Below are 19,094 nucleotides of genomic sequence, written 5' to 3'. Positions count from 1 at the left end.
ACCTCCAACATTACTCCCAATCAGATAGTCGTTTAAAGTGATTTGCCCGCTGCTAAAGGATGCGGGCCACTAAAATGAACGACTCGAATCTTCTACAGTAAAGGTACAAAGGTCATGAAAACCACAAATTATCGACAGGTATAAATGGAAGCATTAAAAACAGCATTTTTGTTTTGCAATTACTCGTTGTACATACTGCTCGATTTGGAAGGGACTCTCTAAGCAGTATATATAAACCCCGGCAAATAAGAGGTGCAACATATATCTGCAATCTTGCTGCTGCTGCCGGCTTCACCATGCGTTCCTCCCGGTGGATTGTTGTGCTTGCTATTCTTGCGCAGGCTTCTGCTAGAGTGAGTAAACCATTTTTATTTTAAATACAGATTCACACTAAATTTTATTTTAGTATTTTCTTTTAGCACCATTTTTTAATGCTATATATAGGCATTTTTTAGTTATCTGTGTAGTTTTTTTTTTTTTTTAAAAACGTAATTAATTTTGGAACTTGGGATTTTTAACCTGTTTTCAAAACGTTTGTCATTTTCATTAGGAGACTCGAAGTAAAGGCCATGTTAGTATGAAATTTCAAAATTTCCCCTTTAATATATAAAAAATAAAATATTTTTTGGTTCCAAGGTCTCAAAATGTCTGAAAGAAGATGCTAAAAAAACAGGCAACGTAGATGTAGAGGTTGTCACAGAAGAACACACTCTGGAAGCTATGGTAGCAGATGCCAATTGTAATTATTATTTTATTGAATTTCACATGATGTATATTTAATTTTTTTAATTTATAGACACAGATACAGAAATCTTCCTGTCAAAATTAGAGAACAACACGAATTCTGGAGTTGCTCCAACAACTGCGAAACCGATCTATCACAACGGAACGGATGAAAGCGGAAGAATTTTGGGAGGAACACCTCTTACGGCTGCTACATTCGTGTCGCCATTCACTGCCTATGTCTTTATTCAATCCTTGAATGCTGGTGGGGTTGTTATAGAGGAATGTGGTGGTGTGATTAACTTTTTAATGTTTAAAGGGCCACAACTATTAAGGTTTATGCAGGGGAGTTTGAAGATCCGACGTCTGCCACCCCAGTGACAGCCACGGCCATAATTCATCCCAATTTCAGATATAATTTCATGATCAACGATATCGCGCTGCTTAGGATGACCACGCCGCTCACTCTTGGCAGTGAGTGAAAAATGCAATTTGAAAATTCTGTTTGTTAATTATATGCAATTCCAGCAAATACATCGGGACAGCTCGACTGTCGACCGCCAAACCCAGCAAAACGTTGGACAACACTGCCTTTACCACATTGGGATTCGGCCCTAATGACGACAGTAAGAAAATTTATTAATTATGTGTGATATTTTTCCACTTTAAAATGGAATCTTATTTTTATTTGACATCTGGGAATGGCTGAAGAAGTACATTGACATAAAAAATAGCAAAACAGTGCAAATAAAAGGTGTTATTTAAATTGATTCCATAGAATTAATAATTAATTTTAGGCAAATGTATTTGCTATCTTTGCTCATGAATTTTTCACATATTTTTACAGCAGCGACAGTTGCTCCGGGGTCAGCGCTAAATATCGTCGAAATACAGAATAATATATGAATAAGGCCAAATGCAACTCTGAGACGATAGCTGCTTACGTGACGTACCCAGCAAACACTGGTTGTTTAAGCACCAATTCCGGAAGCGAAGGAATTTGCTTTGTAAGATTTTTCTAAAATTCTTATTTATTATACTATAGCTTGGGAATTTAATCAGGTTTTTCGAATATGTTTTTCTGCGAGTCCTCTCTAGTACATATTTATTTTCACTTGTAGGCTGATGCCGGTGGACCCGTGCTTTACACATCGCCAACTAGGAGCTCAACAGAAATAATTGGCATCAACTCTCAATACGTTGGCTGCACTCGTGATATTCCCAGCTCGTTCACCTACATTTACCCCTACCTTGGATGGATCAAAGCTAATACCAAGAAGACGTTTACGTAATATTTATTGTTTCATTGCTAACGCTGCCAAATGAAGAGTTCCGTCCAACAGTAAAATTAAGACTTTTTTATAATACGAGCACTCACTTTAAAAAAAAAAACGGTTCATTATTATATCTCTCATGATACCCAAATATTATATAAACACATCTAACTTCCAGATAAATTCACTCAAAAACAGCCAATCAAATGGTCGAATTTATCAGTTTAAATTATTATTTTCATATTTGAGGTTCTAATTTTGTTAAAGAGGATTGATACTGCAAAATCCTGTAAAATCCTTGCTACGATCGCAGCAGAAATTGACCTAAGAAGCGCTGTGTTTTTTTTAAGTGGCTGCTTTTCATACGGTGAGAACTGTCAATTTATTTGGAATCTTAATTATTTCAATTTAAAAAAGAGTTTGCCTAAATGGTTTCATACGCTGTTGGACAGAGAAATCAAAATATGCGAAGAAAATGTGGTCAAGCGCTGTCAAATTTGAAAAATTGGAATTTTTATTCTAGCAAGGGCCTCTTTTGAGTATTTGCAAATTGTTTATCAATCAACTGCTTATTGCTATCAACAATTAAAATAATTTTCAATTGTTGACCTCTATCGATCCACTATAGGTCAAACACAGTTTGTAAATAATAAAAATCAAACAAAATTTAGCGACGGTTTATCTTTTCAACGTGCAAAAATTAAATCAGACCAATCAGTCACAGTTAAATAGCTGATTTTGAGGAATTCCTCAAATAAATAATAGAACGCGCGCGCGGTTCATAATTTTTGGCATGAATTTTTGTTTTGATTAACCGATTTAAAGATTTAAAACCAACAAATTCCCAAAGGAAATCGGGAATCCTTTAAAAAAAGAAAGAAATAATCGGAGAACACAATCAACAAAAATTTGACGAGCCCCGAAAATTCTAATCTCCTTATTAAAGCTATTCCGCTTGGCAGTGGTGCTGCACAGGTTGCATAACACGAACCATGACGCCAAAAAAACCAAGTACAATAATTAATATAATATTAATCTTATGAGATAAACTTAAGAGCATTAATTAAACATTAATTTTTTCAAACTCTTTTGGCCAAATTAAGAATAATGTATCGCATTGTTATAGACAGCAAATAGCTCAATATTAACAAAATTATAGAGTTAGAATACAATCAACAAGAATTCCCCGCAGTGTTAAGGCCATTTGGGAGGCATTTGAGCATTTCGGGGACCTTATGTCAAAGATGGCAAAAAGAATATTTAAGAGTTTTAAGACTCAATCCTTCTGCTCTGCATTCTGAGCATAATCTGATTTCTGCTGTGAAAATCCAAAATCAATTTAGCCAATCTCCGTAGAAACGTGGAAAACATTTTTTTCCGAGCACTAATTGCATGGACATCAAATAAAATTATGAATTTTGGGAAAAATGAAAGAAATTTATTTGAGTCATTTTTTTTAAATTTAATAAAGAAACATCCGGAAAAACTCAAACAAATGGATAAACTATTCCTCTTTCAATATAAATTTTTCTTCACACTTAACTATTTTGAAAAGTCGGAAGCTGTAAATTTAAAACTGAGGAAAATTATTTGACGAGAATTAATTACAAGTGCCAGTAAGGTAGAAAAATTGCGGCAAGTGTTTATTAAATGCAAAAGGCAGTGAGTATGAGTGTTTTCTATTTACAGACAATTTAGTAATAAAGTCTTTGCAAGTTTAGAGAGATCAATGCTCGCAATCCGCGAATGTTCGTCTCTACCGCGCGTGGGTGAATTAAGAGTAATAAATACTTTCCACGATTTTTCTACTTTGGCGCTCGTATAATTAACTATCTTTAAATAGCACCAAAACAAATATTACCGGGATCATTTGGTGGCCTGAACGAATAATATTAAAAAAATTAAGTCTAATTATACGTTTCAAGAGCACAAAAAGATTTACCTCTTTGCAAAGTTCATTCTCAGGCGACCGGCCGAAATTCCTGTGGCGTGAGGCAAGCAAAATAAAAATAAAGGCGAACCTGTTTTTTAAAGTTTATTTCTTTTTGGTAAGCCCACAGCAGATGGTGGTGCTTGACCTTAGTCATTGAAACGAACCAGTCTAATGCCATTTTTGCCCTCCATTGTAGATGAGGAGAGGCACAAATACAAATAAAAAGCCCTACCTTGTAATGAAATCTGGAATGTAGGAAAAATTCATTAGAATAATTGGAAAAAAGCTGTATTTTTTCACGCGTTTGAATTACTCTATAAACATAAATCACGCAATTTTAATAATAATTTTATTAAACGCAAATGCGTGCAACACTTTTAAATCTACTTAATTGGTTAAATTTTAAATATTTTTTATGCTTCCCTCAGAGTTAATTTTATTAATATGATATTTTTCATATGTCTCGCCCCCAAAAATCACATCTACAGTCACAATTTTCGGTTCCTAGGGGAAAGTTGTATTATTACAGAAAGCCCAGAAAGCAAAGAGATAGCCATGACAAGCAAATCTTGTAAAAATATGTCTATCGGGAAAATCTGGACCACGCCAGTTCTCATTAATCATAGTTTCAGTCTCGAAGAATTCGGCACAAATCAGCAGTCTATTTATTTGTTTTCTTAGATTCACACAATTTTTTATACGCATCTGTCTCTGGTAAATGAAATCTATTTTTCAAGTCAGTTATGTAAAAATTAGAGTCTTTCGCAATCAATTCATACACAGAACACGAAATCAATTGTACTTTTAAATTCAAAGCAATTTCTTAAGATAGCGGGTTTTAATTACGCAATTGTAGACTCATTAAACCAACATCAGGGGATGGATTGAAAAAATAAAAAGCATTCTTTTCTTAAACTATTAAGTTTTAAAAATAAAAAATAAAGTAATTTTTAATATTTGAATTAAACAATTTTGCAGTTTTGAACTGAGCTCTTCAAAAATCAATTTTCTCAATTAAAACGTGTTAGTTCTGAAACAAAAGCCACGTTTGTGTTGTTGACATAATTTCCAGGGATAATTTTCTTACATTGTATTTTTATTCACATTTGCACTGGCAGAGTGGCAGAGTGGCAGAGGAAAAATTGCGCAACTTTCTGCAATCAAACGCGAATTTCCTTGTTGCTAGAAAAGTGTAACAATCAATTCTACAATGAAAATTTGGGTGTTTGTTGAGCGATGCGCAATTTTACCGCGACCAGAATGACATCCTGCTTAGCTGTTAGGTCAGTTACTTGCGAAAAATTTCAGCACTATACCAGTTTCGCTTTTTTACTCTCGGCTGTGGCGGGAGGAGAGCTGGTTTTGAGCAAGGCAGAGAGCCGTGTGTTTTTGTTTTTGCTGGCGGAGCATGAAACTAAAAGCTAATCGGCCGCTTTATTTTTATTATTTTATATAGCTGCGGGGTGTTGTTTTTATCCTCTGCGGGCAGATCATTGGCCTTTTATTAATATAGCGAGACCAGGTGCAAACCATCAATTTAGAGGACCTTCCCAAACGTTTGCCAGGTCAGGTTCATGAATAAGTTATATTTTTAAATTTATAAATTCATACACTTAAAAAAACCTGTTTCTGAAAAAATGTTTTATGTCTATGCTACACTGCTTTTACTGCAATTCTAATTTAAGGTCCTGAATGCAGGTCAAATACCTTCTTGATCTTGATTCAGCACTTGTTGATGTATTTTAACTCTAAAAATTTCACCAATTTAATTAAAATCAGTTCCAAATGTTCACAGAAATTCATAACTTGTGTTCATTACGCAATGAATGTGAATGAAGCGATTTTTAGACCCTTTAAAGCACCTAAAGAGGGTAGATTGAAAATAAATAAAGCGTCGTTATATAAATTAAAGTTTTTAAAAAATAATAAAATCATTTTTATGTTTGAAATTATTATTTATCCAGATTTGAACATTTGGGCTCTTCAGATATCAATTTTCTCAATTAAAATTTGTATTTTTTATCTTGTTGTTCTGAAACAAAAGCCGAGTTTGTGTTGTTTATACAATTTCCAGAAATAATTTTCTTAGGATTGATTTTTATTAAAAATTTCTATTTAGTTGTAAATTGCGAGCTGCATTATTTTGCAAAAAAATCATTTCCTCATATTTTATTTATAACCAAACAAATGTGGATGAAAGAACATGGAAAATGTGCATGAATATTTTTAATTAAAAATATTTTTCTAGAAATTTAAGGGGGATAATAATCAATAATTAAAAAGAATTGAAAGACATTTCTCCAGGATTAATACAATTTTGAGATTATTAGACTCTCTCAAGCGTGAATAATAATAAAATTACCCTTTATATTAAACATTTTTGGTTTCCAGTGCCAGTCCATTTTTTGCACAATCAATTAACTGAATTCAGACTAGTGTTCTCCTTTGGTCAAGTCAAAGGTGTAATTATTCTTCGCACATTCCCGTTACATCAGAGAATAATTGGTGTTCTTTATACCCGCACCAAGCGCAAGAACGAGTTTTCGGATGTATTTTAAGCACGACTGTGTGTGTGTACGTGTGCGGGAATGTCGCAAAATTTACTACCTGCGCAAAGAGGGTATTATCAAGGTTAACGGCCTCTGCAAGGCGTCCTGGTGCAAAAAAACGATTACTCCTCTGGCAGCCCATTAATTCGCCAGAATATCCAGTCGCCCATCAATAAATTAATGTCAACAAAGCATAGGGGGATCAAGAGAGCAGGATTCTGCTTGCTTGGGTTTTCCCGAGCAGGATTTTTTTTTAAAAATTTAAAGTGAAGGGAATTTTAGCTAAGCGCTCTCCGAGCAATTTGCATGGAAATGTGAAATTTACATAATATGTTGCTTCTTTAAAAACATTGCCTGTAATCTCTTTAAAAAAAAGGTTCAAAGACAGAATAGAGAAGAAAATTTGAAATTTTAATTAAAAATATAATTTACAAGAAAATAAAAGTTGGATATTAATTTTGAACCGTTTAAAAATATATGTAGATGCGTGCCACATTACAATGTTTGTGTTAGATAGGTCAAGAGCTCATAAATGACTCTTTTCCTATTCTCCTCTCGCAGTGTATATTTTTAGCTAGACCAAAACTGGTCGGCGCAGGGCCAGCAGCAAAACCTGTTATTATAGGTGCCGTTACCAATAATTTCTCGGTCCAATTGTAATGAAAATTTTGCGAAAATTACTATAAAATTATACACATTTGGGAGTGGCACAAAATTTGCATTTCATTGCGATAAAATTAAATCCTCTCTTGCTACAATTTCCGAATTCCCTGCTCAATTAGCACGGGCTATTTAACTTGGGCATTGAAGAGGTTCACCTCACAATCGGTGTGCTGCTGTACACGGCATGACCATGCGATCCTCCCTGTGGATTTTGCTGCTAACGCTTCTCAGCACGCAAGTTTGCGCCAGAGTGAGTTTACTTCATTTCCAATTATTAAATAATATTTTATTTTGATAACAAAATTAGCGCCATTTTTAATAAAATGATTTATTTTCAAATGTCTCGGCATTCTCAGGAGTGTTGGGAGATATTTGAGCAGTTCGGGGAACTAAATACTGGCTGCCCAATGTCAGAAATGGCCAAAGGTGGTTAGTTCAGTGACTCGAAATGCTCAAATAGCTAAACGGGCTGGGAGAACTCGCCATTTGCTGGTTTTCGCACCTTTCCACCGGCTTCAGGGACAAAATATCTGGCGTTTTAATAAAAGACCTCGGTGCGGGGAGGCGGAAAGATGGCCACATGGGGCCAAAGCTCCTCTGCGGCCACTCGGGCCCCAATTCTTCCGCTCGGTGGAGTTATTGGGCTCATAGCCCACGGGATGTGCTGGGTAAAAAATTAAAAAGAAAAAACGCAATCACGCCTTTAATAATAATCAATTTATTAAATAAATAATAACTAATAAATTATTTAAAAGACATATTTCAACAGGATAAATTCGAATTCAGACTATTTTAATTCATTTTTAGGACAGTAAAATTTAAAACAAAAAATTTTAATTTTTTTCTCTGAAAAGATCAGAGTAGAGTCTTTTTTTGCAAGAGTATATTTTTTAGTTAAAAATTCTTAACCTCAAAAAAAATTGAGATTTATTCTTTATTGCTTAAAAGAAAAAATGAAATAACAATTACCGTGTTTCTTTTGCAATATTTCGATTTATTCCTCTGTGGCATTCAAAATATTTGAAAAGTTTGACTCGCAACAAGAGTTCAATAGCCTCGTAAATGTGAAAGAAACTGGAAAATATTTTTGAAAAGCGTTTCAAAGCCATTAATAATTCCGGCCAATTTAGTATCAATTTGATTTTGGTCGAAAATTTATAAAAATTGCTGATATACGTCAATGAAAACCAATCCTTTTTTCTGGTAAAATAATTTAAAAACTGCAATTAAAAATGTATTTCAATAGGCTGTAAATGACACACGAGTTTGCGTTCTGATGAGGGGAAATGAAAGGAAATCACATTTTTATTAATTTTGTTTGCCCTTTAATGATCAAAAGTGTAATTTAAAAATAAAATCTAGTGATACCCGATGTAAGCTAATTGGGGATCACAACGTCTAATTCTATTCACAGCTCAAAGTAGTAGGAAAAAGTAGAAATTTAAAATAATATTACTGTTTTGTTTTCTGAATTATTCTCAATTTGGAAGAAATCATCGTGGACGCGGAAAAATTGCGCATCTTTCAACAAGGAAATTTGCTACAAGGAAATTTGCGTAAGGTTGTTGAGAGTTGCAGGACGAAATGAATTTCACTAATATAAAATTAATCCTCTCATGCTTAAGCGGCAGTTGGCAGCCTTCAAGGGGCGGTGGAACATGAAATCTATATTTTGTCCTTCTATAGATTTACGTTTTGGCTGTTTCACTCTTTCAAAAAAGCTCAAATAAGAAAAGGAGATAATTTTGGCTTATTATTAGTTGAATTTTTTCTCTTTTTGTTTACGTTTGCACTCGCAGAGATCAGTGCAGGCGGAACGATCACTGATTCAAAATTCTATGTGGCTTTATGATTTTTGATTAGGAGGTTTGAGGCCGAAAGAGCCACTGCACATTATTATACACAAAAGTGCGTGTGCCATACTTTTTTAAATCTTAAAATTTGGTCATCCTTCATGAGAAAAGCCGTTTTAAAAACAATATTTGTTTATTTATTTAAAGGTGACGAACGGAGATGCAGAGCTACGGTTGCAATTCCAAAACGCAACCGCACGACACGGAAGAATATTGGGAGGAACGGCAGTTTCGGCTGACAACTTTCCTCTGTACAACTACCACGTGCTCGTGAAGGGCACAGGCGCGTCTGGCATTGCTGAAACATTCTGCGGTGGCGCTTTATTGACTAAAAATTATGTTATTACCGCTGCTCATTGCGTCGCGTCGTGAGTTTTTTTGTTTGTTTCTAATCTTGCCGGTTTAATTTTAAATATATATGTACAATTTAAAGGGGTGGAAGTGCGAGTGTTTACGTTGGAAAGCAAGAGGATCCGATGACAGGCAACCCGTTTCAAGGCGTGCCAATCATTCATCCCGGCTTCAAATATAATTATGTGGTTAACAACATCGCGCTGATCAGGTTGATCAAAGCGGTCACCATTAGTGGTAAGGTGAATTTAAAAATGCGTTAATTAATGCTTCCATTATCTCAATGATATTCTAGGAACTGTTGGGACCATTCGGCTCTCAAGTGTCCATCCCAGTACCTTGAACAATATCGTGGTTAAGACCATGGGATTTGGTCCTGCTGATGAAAGTAAGTGGGTTTTCCCGGAATAACTATTCAATTGACCAGTTGCATAAACCCTTAGTTATTAAAGCCGCCAAGAGATCACGCAACCACAGACTTTCTAAAAAATTTTGTTCTAAGCAATTTTAAGGCATTTTTGCTGTGATTTCAGTATCAATTTAGCTATTTTGCTTTTTTTAATTAATTTGCTAATTTTTGACGTGCTGGAAACCAAAATCGGTTCAGCCATTCGCCGTAGAAACGTTGGAAAAGATTTTTTTTATTTCAAAAAATAGTTTTTCACGATTCTACGGCGATTGGCTGAACCGATTTTGGTTTTCAGCACGTCAAAAATTAGCAAATTAATTGAAGAATGCACAGTAGCTAGATTGAGTCTGAAATCGCAGCGCCTTAAAATCGAAAGTCTACGGTGGCGCCATCTGTTGGCGGCTTCGAACACTTAGGGTTTATGCAACTGGTGAATTGCAAAATAAAGGTTAATTTTGTGGGCATTTCTACAATTAAATATGTATTTTACGTTGAATTGTTACCATAAAAGGGGAGCGCAATATTTCTTTCCCTGAAATTTTAAGCGTATTTTAAAAGCTACAATTTTTTTCAGCCACCGTTCTGCCCACGCCACCAGTATTGAACGTAATCGAAATGACGCATTTGTATGGGCCCACATGCAAGTCGGACACAATAGATGTTTATGTGGACTACCCTCCTGAAACTGGATGTTTGAGCACTGAAAGTGGAGCCAAAGGCGTTTGCTTTGTATGATTAAGCTATATTTCAGGGAATTCTCTTAGAAAATAATTTAATTTTTAGGGAGACGGCGGTGGACCTGTGGTTTACCCGAGCGCAACCGACAACAGTCCGAAATTGTTAGCAATCAACTCGCAATATTTGGCCTGCTCCAGCCAATATCCCAGCTCTATCACCTACATTTTCCCCTTCATTGGCTGGATTCAAACCACGGTCAGGCTGGTGCTTACTTAATATGTTTGTGTGGAAACAAAAATAATAAAAAGATTAATTTTTATAATATTTATTCTTGGTATTTAAATAAAATATGGTATTGGCTTCAAACAAATAAGGATTTTATTTTTCTTGAACCAGGCCACATCACAAATATTAAAAAATAATCTCTGCTGAAGGAAAACTAAATTTTTTACATCTAAATATATCAATTTCAATAAAAACATGTATTTCATCAAAACCAAAATTCATAAATTAGATCTAATTTACATTTCTTTCGTAGACGAGACGGTATTATCGAAGCAAATCAATCGTCAGTCAAAAAAAGGTGAAAACCTCAATGGAATATAAATTAAAATAATTAGCATGATATTGAACATTTCCGCAATTTACATTACAGTGCATGAGCAGCATTATTTAATTAGAAAAGTGCAATCAACAAATTCACATTCTTCAATTTGCATTGAAAATATCAAATTTCCAAAACATTGCGAAAATTTAAAAGGTTAATTTGTCGATGATCTTTTGTTTTTAATTTCCCTCGTCATCCAATGGTGTGCTAATCAGGAAGTAAATTTTACTATTAATTAAAATAAATATTAAATGCAATGTTGAAATTCCCTCTACCTATATATTTTCAAATTAAATATGTTCAGGAATTGCTTGCAAGGAAACTCGTAGTAGGAATTGAGGTTCAGTTTTGGGCGAAACAATACATAAAGTCTTGTAGCTTCCAGCGAGTTAAGAGCTATCTCCCAAATTTAAGGTTGAAAATCCTTAACATGGGTAATACATCAAATTAAAATCTCGTGATTCTACTAGGAAAGACACATCGATTGGTGGAACATTTTTCACTTTCCGCAACGCAATCGTCTAAAAAAGCTTACAAAGCTTGTGGCTAATTTTAATTTATTTACCATCGGTTTGTCTTACTGAGCAGTGTCTGCAAACCAAATTTTAACTAATGTGTTTGAAATCTAGGGTTTTCTTAAATCTCCTAAAATAGTAAAAAAATAATAAAATAAAAATATCTCCTCCATAATGTACGTGGATCTCAAAAAAAGAAAGGCAACACAAATCCAGTAGCTATTTCCCCAAAACCTAAACCCTCTACCCCCAACAATCCTTCCAATCAGTATTGGGGGAAAAGTGATTTTTGGCCGCTGCTAAAAAAATACGGGCCACTAACCAACGACTCGAATCTTCTATACAGTAGAGGTGAAAAGGTCATGAAAACTACAAATTCTCGACAGGTATAAACGGGAGCACTAAAAACAAGTATATCTGCTATTTTAGTTTTTTGCAATTTCTCACTGTGCTGCTGGATTGGGAAGGGACTCCCCAAACAGTATAAAAACCCCTGAAAAGAAGAGGTGCAACATCTGCAACTGGGTATCATCTTGCTGCTGCTGCCGGCTTCGCAATGCGTACCTCCCCGTGGATTGTCGTGCTTGCTCTTCTCGCGCAAGCTTCTGCTAGAGTGAGTAAACCATATTTTTCCATTAAATATTTAGGTTTCAAATTAAATTTTAGAACAGTTAGAATTTTCTGTTCGCACTATTTTCTAGTAATTGGCATTATTTTTTTATTTGCGTATACTGCAAGTCAGCGGTGAGAAAATCTCACCCCGCCACATGTCACTGTTGCTGCGTGGTGCAAAATACTCACATTTGACACGAGTGCATTGAGATTTTCTAACCACTGATTTGCAGTGTGGCTTTAAAAAAAGTAAAAAAATGTTTTGCTGAGTCTTTAGGATATTAGATATTGCTATGATTTTGTGAATTGGTCGAGAAAATTTTTGGAATGGGCTTAAGAGAGAAAAATCGGATAAAAATGTTTTGTCATAGTTTTATTTTTAACAACTAACAAAATATTTAGACCCCGGGTAAGTTAGAGCCCCCAAATAACAAAAGGTTTTAATTATCCTTTTTTAAATCCTACTTTTCTGTTCTGTTTTCAAAACGTTTGTCATTTTCATTTGGAGAATCGAACAATACGCATGCGACTGTATAATTTTAAAATATCCTTTCATGGAAAAAATTTAATATTTTGTTCAAAGGTCTCGAAAGGTCTGAAAGAAGATGTTAAAAAAAGAAGCAACTTTGATTCAGTGGATGCCACAAAAGAATACACTCTGGAAGCGCTGGTGGCAGATGCCAATTGTAATTATTAGTGTATTTGATTTCACGTGCTATTTTTTCTTTATAATTTTTAGACACAGAAACCGAAATCTATCTGTCGAATATAAAGGAAGAGAGCACCACGAATTCTGGAGTTGATCCAACAACTGCGAAACCGATCAGTCACAACGGAACGGATGACAACGGAAGAATATTGGGAGGAACACTCCTTACGGCTGGTACATTCGTGCTGCCGCTCACAGCTTATGTTTTCGTTCAATCCACGAATGCTGTTGGGACTGTTATCCAGGATTGCGGTGGTGTAATTTTGTCCACCGTTTGGGTGTTGACGGCCGCTCATTGCGTCGCGCTGTGATTATATTCCGTAATTCCACAAATGTCATGTTTCTAATTTTCTTTATTTAAAGGGCCACAGATGTTACTGTCTTTGCTGGGACAATTGCGGATCCGGTGAATACGGCCACGCCCACGACACAAAGTACAGCCATGGCAATAATTCATCCCAGTTTTAGACAGAACTGCTTATTAAATGACATCGCTCTGCTTAGTTTAGACACAGCGCTTACATTTAGTGGTGAGTAAAATTTGAATGGCTCCTCTGCTTGCATTTTAATTATTATACTTGCAATTCTAGCAACTGTCGGGAAAGCTTCTCTGTCGCTCGTCAGACCCACCATTGCGTTGGACAATTTTATTTTTACGACACTGGGATTCGGTCCTGCTACGGATGGTAAGTTTTGATTTAGATATTTTTTGTCGACCAATTTGGAGGATTTTTTACTTGAAAAATTATTTTATCTATTTTACATTGTTTGTAGTTTTTTATTCGACTTTAAACAAGATCTTCAATGCTGAAACTAATTTTCAACTGAGAACAACTTTTATCTGTATTAACTTTTAAAATACTTTCATTAGTTTAATTTTATGAAATATTTCTCAAAATTAATTATTTTTTACTTAACGTTAAATTTGATCACTTGAATAAATCACTTTGAAGATGTAGATCTAAATGGATGGATAGTTTGCGAGATATCGAAGGTCATAAAACAAAAAAAGGGGATTTTTAGATTTTCGCTAGTTAATCTCGGATTCCAACTGGAAAAATTTTAATAACTGCATACCCAAAGACTCCTCCCTAATTTTCTTCAAATTTTCCTCTTCTTTTAGTTAAGCACAATGGTTCTCAATTGATTCAATTTAATATGTTTTTAATTTCAGAGACTTTAATTATTTTATTCAATTTTTAGCACCTTTCGCGAGCATTGGGTCAACACTGAATGTTGTCGATATGCAGAATATGAATAGAGTAACGTGCAACCAACAGACAGCACCAATTTACGTGTTGTACCCTGGAAACACGGGATGTTTGAAAACCGCTGGCGGAACTAAAGGAATCTGCAATGTAAGCATTTTTATAAATATCTCATATTCATTGCTACAATAATGTCATTTTGAGCTCTAGTGTTTTTTTTTTTTGTAAAATAACAGCAATTAGTAAAGTCGGATGTTTGCTTCAATTATACTGATTCAAAATTCTCAGTTATAATTTTTTTACTGCTGGTGCGAGGTCTTAAGGGGCCGCATTAGTCGCTTTACAAATAGATAATTTTATATTTAAATTTTTTCGCTCTTAAAAGTTATCTATTTAGCTCGGTAAATCTGCACAGAGCTAAGATGGCATTCGACAATTTCAAGTTCATACTTCATATGTTCTAAAATAATCTTTGAATATTTAGGCTGACCCTGGCGGACCTGTTTTTTACGAATCTCCAACTGATGACTTCGGGAAAGTTATTGGCATCAACTCTCAAATCTTGGGCTGCCCACGTCAACAACCCAGCTCATTCACCTGGATTTATCCCTACATTCCCTGGATCCATTCCAAGACTTTTATAAATTTTATGTAATGCTGCGTAAATCATCGTTATTTATTGTTGGTATTGGAAGGTGCGACCCAAATAAATAATTTTTAATTCAAATGTTTGACCTGTTTCCTTTCTTTTTAAAATACATCAAGAACCTTGTGTCAAAATGTTGTTGCTTCTTTGACGCATGCAACTCTTCAGGTTTTTTGTCTTTTGTGCAAGAAATATCGGTCTAATGCAAATACTTTTATTTTAAAATTATTGTTCTAACTTGAAAAAATCCGATTTTTCATCTTTCCTGCACGACAAATTTTTCAATCACCTCTAATTTCGAACAGTTCGTTGAAGAAGCCTATTACAGAAAAACCAAATGTCAGGCACGTTGAGCAAAAAAGTATTTAGGGCTTTTTTAAAACTCCTAAAATTCATTAAATATAGAATAAAATAAAATAAATCTCCACCATAATGTTGGTGGTTATCGCAGCGAGAAAGGCAACAAAAATCCAGTGGTTAATTTGGCCAAAAACTAAAACGCTCTACCTCCAACATTACTCCCAATCAGATAGTCGTTTAAAGTGATTTGCCCGCTGCTAAAAGATGCGGGCCACTAAAATGAACGACTCGAATCTTCTACAGTAAAGGTACAAAGGTCATGAAAACCACAAATTATCGACAGGTATAAAAGGAAGCATTAAAAACAGCATTTTTGTTTTGCAATTACTCATTGTGCTGCTCGATTTGGAAGGGACTCTCTGAGCAGTATATATAAACCCCGGCAAATAAAAGGTGCAACATATCTGCAATCTTGCTGCTGCTGCCGGCTTCACCATGCGTTCCTCCCAGTGGATTGTTGTGCTTGCTATTCTTGCGCAGGCTTCTGCTAGAGTGAGTAAACCATTTTTATTTTAAATACAGATTCACTGCAAATTTTCTTTTAGGACCTTTTTTAACGTTATATATAGGCATTTTTTTTAAATTACAAAAAAATTAAAATTTTTATGATACAATAGTATTTTTTAAACTTTATTTAAACTCTGTTGCCCCTAATAAGTTGGACTGTTTTTTAAACGCCCTTACGCCTTACAGCCTAATGAAAGCTGCAGCTGAATATGCACCCTTCTTTTGAATAGGCTGGACTTCAAAAATTTCTAAATAAATATTATTTTCTAAAAAAATAAGTTTAAAAAACGAAATTAATTTTGGAACTTGGGATTTTTGACATGTTTTCAAAACGTTTGTCATTTTCATTAGGATATTCGAAGTAAAGGCCATGATAGCATGAAATTTCAAAATTTCCCCTTTAATATATAAAAAATAAAATATTTTTTGGTTCAAAGGTCTCAAAATGTCTGAAAGAAGATGCTAAAAAAACAGGCAACGTAGATTTAGAGGTTGTCACAAAAGAACACACTCTGGAAGCTACGGTAGCAGATGCCAATTGTAATTATTATTTTATTGAATTTCACATGATGTATATTTAATTTTTTAAATTTATAGACACAGAAACAGAAACCTTCCTGTCGAAATTAGAGAACAACACGAATTCTGGAGTTAATCCAACAACTGCGAAACCGATCTATCACAACGGAACGGATGACAACGGAAGAATTTTGGGAGGAATACCTCTTACGGCTGCTACGTTCGTGTCGCCATTCACTGCCTATGTCTTTATTCAAGCCTTGAATGCTGGTGGGGTTGTTATAGAAGAATGCGGGGGTGTAATTTTGTCGTCCGTTTGGGTGTTGACTGCCGCTCACTGCGTCGCGCTGTGATTATAATCTGTAATTCCATAATATGTCATGTTTCTAATTTTCGTTATTTAAAGGGCCACAGATATTACTGTCTTTGCTGGGACAATTGTGAATCCGCTGAATATGGCCACATCATCAAGCACAGCCACGGCTATAATTCATCCCAATTTTAGATTGAACTACGATATAAATGATATCGCTCTGCTTAATTTAGACACACCGCTTACACTTAGTGGTGAGAACAAGTTAATTTTAATTGTTCCTGCTTGCATTTTAATTATACTTGCGATTCTAGGAACTGTCGGGACAGCTCGTCTGTCAACCGTCAAACCCACCGCAGCGTTGGACAATATTGTGTTTACGACACTAGGATTCGGTCGTGCTGATGACGGTAAGTTACAATTTCCATCTTTTTTTTGTGGGATTATATTGGAGGTATTTTATTTTATTTCATTTGAAAAAGTATTTTCATCGATTTTGCATTGTTTGTAGTCTAAAAAAGTTTGTTACTCGACTGTAAACAGATTTTTTTTTGTAAAATAGATGGAGCATGCTACTCATAATTTAAACTCATTTTTTTCATCAGCAGTTATTTTTTTCTTTAAAATTCCTCGCTACGCAAATTCCACAGAAATGAATGGCGTGATACAAAAATTAAATCAAAAATTAAAAAAAGGATTTATGGGAATTTTACGTCTCTATATGTCAAGTCTTCGGTTCAAACTGTAAAAAATTGCAAAACCTGCACTCGTCTCATAACCTATCTATGTATAATTTTATCAAAATTTACTTTTTTTTCAAGGTCATTATTTTTTTTCAACAATCTCAATTGAGAATTTCATTAGGGGATATTTTATTGTTGGACCATCTACTGTTTCAACTGTTATTTTGTACAATTTTTAGCGACTGTTACGGTCGTGGTGCAACCCCCGCCAGTAAAGACTGTTTCCGATACGCAGACTCTGAATAATGCACCGTACAACGCACAGGCAAGAGGTATTTTGTGTGACTTACCCAGGAAATTTGGGATATGTTTGAACACCGTTCCCGGAACAAAAGAAATTAATAAATCGTAATTTTGACCGTTGTTCTGCTATCTTCTCTGCTAATTAGAGTATCCATGCCATATCTTCGCTGCTTTACTAAATTTTTGACGGAGATTTTATATGAGACTTATATCCGTAATATTAAAATAAATATTTCTCAAATTGATTTTCTTCCGAGTAAACGTTAAATTTGACGTAGAACCAAAATGCGAAAAAGGGAATATCATTATTTGTTTGCGAGATTTTGGAGATCAAATAAACTAAAATACAAAGCGGTATTTTTAAAAATTTACTAATTATGGTTCTAACCGTAAAAAATTGCAAAAACTGCACACGCAAAGACTAGCCTCAACCTCCCGAATTTTATCCAAATTTCCTCGTCATGCTAACGTTACCTTATTTACAGTTCCCAAATAATTTAATTTGAATGGAATTTCATCAAGAGTGCATGATTATTTACCGTTTGCACTTATGTTATTTTATGCGATTTTTAGTATCATTTGTGGACGCGATGTCAACACTGAATGTTATCGATATGCAGAATATGAATAAGGAGACGTGCAACGCACAGACAATTGGAATTTTTGTGACGTACCCTGGAAACACGGGATGTTTGAACACCGCTTCCGGAACTAAAGGAGTCTGCTTTGTAAGATTTTTATGAATATCTCATCTTAATTGCTAAAATAATGGCATTTTGAGCTTGCAACTTTTTTTTAAGGAACATAGCAATAAGTAAAGTCAAGTATTTGGCTCTTAAAATTTCACTATTTAGCCATTCGTCTCCACTAAATCTGCACAGAGCTAAGATGCCATTAGACAATTTAAATTTCATATTTAAAAAGTTATAAAATAATTCATTTTAGGCTGATGAAGGTGGACCTGTTTTTTACACATCTCCAGCTGAAATCAGTGGTAAAGTTATTGGAATCAACTCTCAAATAGTGGGCTGCCCACGTCAACAACCCAGCTCATTCACCTGGATTTATCCCTACATTTCCTGGATCCACTCCACGACTCTAAAAACATTTACGTAATTCTACGTGGACATCATTATTATTTATTCTTGGTGTTGGAAGATGGGACTCTAATAAATAATTTTTAATTGAAATGATTGATTTGTTTCCTTTCTTTTTAATACATTAAGAACAAAATGTTGTTGCTTTTTTCCACTTGGTCTTCCAACTAAATTTAATTGAGAATTGAATTTAAGTCTTTTTTCGGTTTAATGCAAATATTTTTAAAATTTAATTATGTAGGGAAAACTGGTATTTTTTTTATTGCCCTTTCATCTATTTGTTCAAATTTAAACAGTTCATGAAGATTTTCCGTAAATAGTAAATACAATTCATATTGGTAATGAACAATATTTTGTAATAATTAACTCAATAAAAAAAAAAAAAAAAAAAACATAAAAATGCTCACCCCGAGTCCGGGTTCAAATAGTATGTGTTAAATACACGCGCTCAAAGAGGCCTTGATCGCAGATTCACAAATCACGAGTGTGCAATAACTGTAAATCAACATAACAACTTATTCACAATGAATACAGTAAAATAAAAACAAATAAATATAAAAACACTGCACAAATGACGCCGAT

General features: G+C 34.5%; 3 protein-coding genes across 4 annotated transcripts; all 3 read left to right on the top strand.

Moving 5' to 3' along the window:
• The first annotated feature begins 267 nt into the window (after positions 1-267).
• Positions 268-18,605, top strand: LOC135946110 (brachyurin-like). Of its 2 annotated transcripts, none has more exons than XM_065494171.1 (8): positions 268-353; positions 637-739; positions 16,195-16,465; positions 16,523-16,683; positions 16,744-16,839; positions 17,352-17,444; positions 17,989-18,143; positions 18,361-18,605. In XM_065494171.1, exons 1-8 carry the CDS (start codon positions 297-299, stop codon positions 18,529-18,531), a joined length of 1,107 nt encoding a protein of 368 aa, XP_065350243.1. In that variant the 5' UTR covers positions 268-296; the 3' UTR covers positions 18,532-18,605. The 2 variants fall into 2 exon arrangements, with proteins under 2 accessions (XP_065350243.1, XP_065350242.1); XM_065494170.1 differs by lacking the exons at positions 268-353; positions 637-739 and adding exons at positions 15,505-15,582; positions 16,035-16,137.
• On the top strand, positions 7,221-10,806 carry LOC135945947 (brachyurin-like). The gene is made up of 6 exons (XM_065493896.1): positions 7,221-7,392; positions 9,143-9,363; positions 9,429-9,583; positions 9,642-9,734; positions 10,330-10,484; positions 10,539-10,806. Exons 1-6 carry the CDS (start codon positions 7,327-7,329, stop codon positions 10,707-10,709), a joined length of 861 nt encoding a protein of 286 aa, XP_065349968.1. The 5' UTR covers positions 7,221-7,326; the 3' UTR covers positions 10,710-10,806.
• LOC135946112 (brachyurin-like) lies at positions 12,083-14,813 on the top strand. Its single transcript, XM_065494173.1, has 7 exons — positions 12,083-12,168; positions 12,751-12,853; positions 12,907-13,183; positions 13,240-13,406; positions 13,467-13,562; positions 14,080-14,234; positions 14,569-14,813. Exons 1-7 carry the CDS (start codon positions 12,112-12,114, stop codon positions 14,737-14,739), a joined length of 1,026 nt encoding a protein of 341 aa, XP_065350245.1. The 5' UTR covers positions 12,083-12,111; the 3' UTR covers positions 14,740-14,813.
• Positions 18,606-19,094: the final 489 nt, after the last annotated feature.

This window comes from Cloeon dipterum, chromosome X (genome assembly GCF_949628265.1).
Source record: "Cloeon dipterum chromosome X, ieCloDipt1.1, whole genome shotgun sequence".
NCBI classification, from domain to species: domain Eukaryota; kingdom Metazoa; phylum Arthropoda; class Insecta; order Ephemeroptera; family Baetidae; genus Cloeon; species Cloeon dipterum.
The sequence above is the reverse complement of the archived record's forward strand: the minus strand, read 5'-3'. Positions and strand labels throughout refer to the sequence as shown.

Bases quoted from the DNA above. Each gene is read 5' to 3' on its own strand.
- LOC135946112 (XM_065494173.1), top strand. From the start codon at position 12,112: ATGCGTACCTCCCCGTGGATTGTCGTGCTTGCTCTTCTCGCGCAAGCT. The intron at 13,563-14,079 runs GTAAGTTTTGAT...TTCAATTTTTAG, and splicing joins ATTCGGTCCTGCTACGGATG to CACCTTTCGCGAGCATTGGG. The intron at 14,235-14,568 runs GTAAGCATTTTT...TTGAATATTTAG, and splicing joins GAACTAAAGGAATCTGCAAT to GCTGACCCTGGCGGACCTGT.
- LOC135946110 (XM_065494171.1), top strand. From the start codon at position 297: ATGCGTTCCTCCCGGTGGATTGTTGTGCTTGCTATTCTTGCGCAGGCT. The intron at 17,445-17,988 runs GTATTTTGTGTG...TGCGATTTTTAG, and splicing joins GTACAACGCACAGGCAAGAG to TATCATTTGTGGACGCGATG. The intron at 18,144-18,360 runs GTAAGATTTTTA...AATTCATTTTAG, and splicing joins GAACTAAAGGAGTCTGCTTT to GCTGATGAAGGTGGACCTGT.
- LOC135945947 (XM_065493896.1), top strand. From the start codon at position 7,327: ATGACCATGCGATCCTCCCTGTGGATTTTGCTGCTAACGCTTCTCAGC. The intron at 7,393-9,142 runs GTGAGTTTACTT...ATTTATTTAAAG, and splicing joins GCACGCAAGTTTGCGCCAGA to GTGACGAACGGAGATGCAGA. The intron at 9,364-9,428 runs GTGAGTTTTTTT...TACAATTTAAAG, and splicing joins GCTGCTCATTGCGTCGCGTC to GGGTGGAAGTGCGAGTGTTT.